General features: G+C 37.6%; 1 protein-coding gene across 2 annotated transcripts; it reads left to right on the top strand.

The window, feature by feature from the left end:
• Positions 1–1,308: 1,308 nt before the first annotated feature.
• On the top strand, positions 1,309–3,705 carry LOC112169900 (AT-rich interactive domain-containing protein 3-like). Of its 2 annotated transcripts, XM_040509758.1 has the most exons (10): positions 1,309–1,566; positions 1,737–1,805; positions 1,886–1,963; positions 2,241–2,350; positions 2,477–2,528; positions 2,609–2,684; positions 2,814–2,880; positions 2,963–3,013; positions 3,106–3,166; positions 3,586–3,705. In XM_040509758.1, the coding sequence occupies exons 4-9, from the start codon at positions 2,309–2,311 to the stop codon at positions 3,121–3,123; spliced, it is 306 nt and encodes a 101-aa protein (XP_040365692.1). In that variant the 5' UTR covers positions 1,309–1,566; positions 1,737–1,805; positions 1,886–1,963; positions 2,241–2,308; the 3' UTR covers positions 3,124–3,166; positions 3,586–3,705. The 2 variants fall into 2 exon arrangements, with proteins under 2 accessions (XP_040365692.1, XP_040365691.1); XM_040509757.1 differs by lacking the exon at positions 3,586–3,705 and having other exon boundaries at positions 3,106–3,521.
• Positions 3,706–4,692: the final 987 nt, after the last annotated feature.

The raw sequence follows: 4,692 nt of genomic DNA, 5'->3' as shown, positions 1-4,692 counted from the left end.
ATTGGCCTAATTTCTTTACACAATACCTATCACTACTGTATAAACATATAAGCATTTTCCGATTGATCGATTTTCATTTCAAAATTTTTGGATCGCACATAATTCTTATATGTCTTGTAATGTACAACTAGTTTATTAAGCATGTTACCCTCCATGAGCAAAATGGGGGACGAAATGGAATTTTTTAAAATGAACCGCTGGATGTTGTTTGCATATGAATATATGTTAGTGGTAGAAATTTCAACAATTTCCGCATTCGGTTGGACCTCGATCTACCCGGTCAACTCAATACCCTAAATAGAACATAAAACAAATATGCTCTTAACCGGTCCTTGGCAATTCACTTTTTTTGATCTTTCAGCTCCCACACTCTCATGGGTAAGGGATCTACTTACGGATGTCAAAATTCCGCAACGTTTGTTCGCGCATGGTGCCGCTCCCCTTATGGAAGTTTGCTTGTGCAAAGCGTTGACCGCTACGTTGGGCGCCTTATGCATGGCAGATCGGCCTAATTTTTTTACACAATACCAATCAATGTTATATAAACATATGAGAATTTTCAGATTGGTCAATTTCCATTTCAGAATTTTTGGATCACATATAATCCTTTTATGCCTATTAATATATACCATTAAGCCATATTTTGAGAAGAAAAAAATAATGTTTTTTTTTTTTTGTTAAACAAAATAAGGCCCTTTTTTGGACCTATTTGAGGGCCGGCTCGGGCCGGCCCTTTCGGTCCTAACTGATCGGGCTTTTCGGGCGGGTAAGGGTTAGCATATTTAAGTCCTGGCCCGACCTTAAATTTTGTTGACTTTGACTAGGCCCGGCCCAGCCCGACCCTAAGCCCTAAAATTTAGGGTAGGGCCGGACCTAGCCCGCCCGGCCCATGATGACCCCTAGATTCCCTCCCTCCCTAAAAAATCGGGTAGGATCTTTAGAGCGGTGAACTTAAAATTAAAACAGTTGAAGGTGGGAACAAAAATTTTAATTCCCACACTTGGATATATTTTCCCACACTTGCATTTACTCCCCAAACCCTAACCGAGAACAACTCATTTTCTCCCAACTCTCCTCTTCATCCTTCCCCGCCTCCGACCAACACTTTTCTCTCTTCTCCTTCTCTCTCGCTTCCTTGTCCTTCCAAACCCTACTCTCTCTCTCTCTCTCTCTCAGTTTCTAGTTCACAAAAATCAGAAACCGTAAATGACTAGCAAAAATTTAAGAATCCCCCGCTCAGTCGTTTTAGCTAAATTCTAATTTCCCACCAAACCTTTTACTTGGAAGACATTCTTTTTCGAAAAGATGCCAAACCCAGATCTCTCAGTCTCCTTCATCTCTCACCCGTTTCCTCTTCTTCTCTTCATCCTTGCTCGATGCCATCCCATCAGTGTAAAGGCAGCCAATAATCCGGTCATTAGGTGAGTAAATATGTCTCTCCCAATTACAATTGAGGATTGTTTCTGATTTTTTTTTTAAATTCCTTTCAGATCTGAGGAAGAACCACTAGAGCGAAGAAGAAGAGAGCCAGACCTACACAAACCGCTTCTTTCCGTCCTCTCTCAGGTACTCCGGCCTCTCTCTCTCTCTGTGTTTGTGTTTACCTGATCTACTTTTTCAATCAAAAGCTTCGACTTGGTGGTTTTGAGGGATTTCGGGGTTTTATCTCATCGCCGATTCCCTATCTCTGTGTTTCAGTTTTTGGTTTAATTTTGTGGTATTTGTTTGGGTTTTAGGGGTAGATTCTCATGCTGCACATGACTTGTACTACTGTCTCTTGGACTTTTCGGATTTTCTACTAGAAGGTTATGCTCTATTTATTATGTTTTGGTTACTGTATGCCTTACTGTATGGATCTTGAGTCCCAATTACCATTTTTTTTCAGGCATTACTTGAGTTTGAAAATCATAGATGGCATGGCAGTGAGCTTGCTCTTCCTGAACCTTCTAGAGTTGAGATTCGGGTAATAAAAGTTAGCTAATTTTTTATGATGCTAATATTGTTTTCAGTGCTTCAAGAAGATTGATGGTTTTTTCTCTACAGTTATAAAACGTGTGCTCTTTTTTCTGCCTCTGCCCCTTCTAGGGTGTATATGTTTGTTATTTACTAGGGTGTATAAGATGATTAAAGCAATGCTCAGTGTTAAATCAGTAGTACTTAGTTATTGGAACTGTACCTGATTGTCTCTGGTTTATTTTTATTTGTTTTTGATTAAATGATCATTTGGATTTATAATGCAGGCTGATGGTAGTCAAACTTGTGGATCAGGCAGGACACTAAGGGATGCTGCAGCAGTGCAGCTCGTGCCATGCAGGGTTGGCACTCTCAATGCCTTTTTGGAAATGGCGAGGTTGGTGATGCAAATACCAAGGCCTGGAGAATTTTGATGATATATATATATATATATATATATATTTATATTCTGTTTTCCTTTTTCCTTTCCTGGTAATCCTTTTTTCCTTTGCTTTTATGTTAGGAGAAGCATTTGAGTACTATGCCAAAAAGTGACAAGCAGCTCAAGAGCTCTGGTATCATGAGTGTAATACTTTGACCACATTTTGCTGCAGTATTGGTCTTCTCTTTTTTGAAAATTGGTTTCTCTACGCAGGTTTGTTAAAGCGGAAAAAGCTATCTCCTGGGGATTGTGCTACCCAGATTACTGACATGAAAGCGACAAAGCCACGGTTACTACTTTTCCTCAGGCATCATTGGTTTTGTTCATATATAATAACAACAAAATAGTAATAGTTATAATAACTAATAAGTACCTTTTCTCTTGTTAGAGCTCAATGTTTATTTTTCTTTGTTTATAGGTTAGATATGACGGTATTCGATATTGGACTGCCAGCAGATTGGGTGAAAATTAACGTGAAACGATTTGTAAGTTTCTATCATTTTTGTCTTGGGACTTGAAGATATTGGTTTGATTATTTCTCATGAATAAGTTCAAATTTGACTACAGAGCGTCTGCTTTGAGGTATGTGCCCTAGTTCCTGGACTTCTGCGTGAGGAGGTTAGCTAGTAAACTAGTTTATTAACAGTATCTCTCTCTTTTTCAACTATTATCTTTGTTTTTGTTGTTAAAGTTGGGATGTTTTTCCCCAGATCGAATTACGCATATGATAATCTTACTACCTTATAACAGAGGACGTCTAAAACAACAAAGGTAGGAATGTAGTTTATCAACCTTGGATACTTTTTTGTCAAAGATGTGACCCGCTTCCGCTTGTTATATTCCTAATGTAGCGGAAGCAAGCAAGAGAACCAATGCCTGGTAAAAACCAAGGGTCGTAGAGAGCCCTCTCTGTAAGGACCTTGAATCTCAAGCGAAAGTTAAGAAAACAGAAGATAGATTGAGAGTTTCTCTCTAATATTCTGATTCAAATATGATATTCTAGATTCGTTCTCCAGGCTACAAAGGGATTTTATAGGCCCCTAACAGATAACTTCGTAAAATGAATGCATATGAATCCCTTAAAATGCATTAATTGCAGATGTAAGTTTATATGTTATTCCAGAGATGCATGTTTATGATATGCCATCAGTTCCGTATTTGTCTTTGTTAACAATGATCTTTTGTTTCAGTGGCAGCGACGATCCGAATTGTTCTACACCTAAAAGGATGTTGATGTTGTGAGGTCAGAGTGGGCTAAGTTTGTGATGAAGTATCATATTGCATAGCTGTGATGGTTGTTCAAGGCAGGGCTCTTATTTTGGTATTTTGATCACCTGCCTCCTGCTACCTGGTTTTAGTTTTTGCTTTAGTTATAGGCATGGTTAATGCGCAGTTGAAGGCATTTTTGTTTTGGTATTTTGATGAGCCTCCTGCTAGCTAGTTTTAGTTTTAGGCATGGTTAATGCGCAGTTGAAGGCATTTTTGTTTTGGTATTTTGATGAGCCTCCTGCTAGCTAGTTTTAGTTTTTGCTTTAGTTATAGGCATGGTTAATGCAATGTGGACGTGTTTATGTTTTCCGGCTTTATGCAGTTATAGCCACTTAGGCAATGTTAATTCTTATGTAAATGTTTGGATGAATATTGCTGATGAATGAAATGGCTTTTGGAATCAAGGATGTGTTCAATTGTACAGAATGTATGTCTTCTCTTATATCTCAGACAATTCAAAACCAACAGCAAACCATTGTCTAACAAATGAACATGATGAGAAAAGAAAGAAAAATCTGTTGTCTGAATCATCTATCTACAATAGTTATTAAACATATTCAGTTGTCTAACAAGATATAATACAAAAAAATAATAATATGTTCTATTGTCTGATGAAAACGAAGACCACAGAGAATTGAAAAGCTACAATTGTATGAATTGATCAACTAGTACAGCATCTTGGGAGGCCATATGGTTGAAAAGAGACTTTAAGGATCCATGAAGCAAGAAAGCTGTAGTTCAACAAAATCTCAGACAACAGTTTATTTTAGGATACAATAGTATGAAGCAATGATACACAATGGCTTTAATAGTTTTGCTCTTGTCTTGTTCAAAGTCAGTCAATAGTATTCAATTACTTTGCAGATGTACAAGCTTCCTTCAGACAACAGTTTTTTTACAAATCAATGTTCTCTAAATTTTGATTACACGTCCATATTTTTCTAGGGTCTATCAACTGAAATTACTTTGCACAACAGTTAAGTTGCCAATTGCTGTTGTTCTTCGTGGTATTCAGACAACAGATAATA

The sequence above is a fragment of the Rosa chinensis genome, chromosome 6 (genome assembly GCF_002994745.2).
Source record: "Rosa chinensis cultivar Old Blush chromosome 6, RchiOBHm-V2, whole genome shotgun sequence".
Taxonomy (NCBI): Eukaryota; Viridiplantae; Streptophyta; class Magnoliopsida; order Rosales; family Rosaceae; genus Rosa; species Rosa chinensis.
Note: the sequence above shows the minus strand (reverse complement) of the source record. Positions and strands in the feature narration are given on the sequence as shown.

What these genes read in the sequence shown, in the direction of transcription:
- LOC112169900 (XM_040509758.1), top strand. Translation starts at nt 2,309, where the DNA reads ATGCAGGGTTGGCACTCTCAATGCCTTTTTGGAAATGGCGAG. An exon ending in GCCTTTTTGGAAATGGCGAG is followed by an intron (nt 2,351 to 2,476) that starts GTTGGTGATGCA and finishes CTTTTATGTTAG; the next exon opens with GAGAAGCATTTGAGTACTAT. An exon ending in AAATTAACGTGAAACGATTT is followed by an intron (nt 2,881 to 2,962) that starts GTAAGTTTCTAT and finishes ATTTGACTACAG; the next exon opens with AGCGTCTGCTTTGAGGTATG.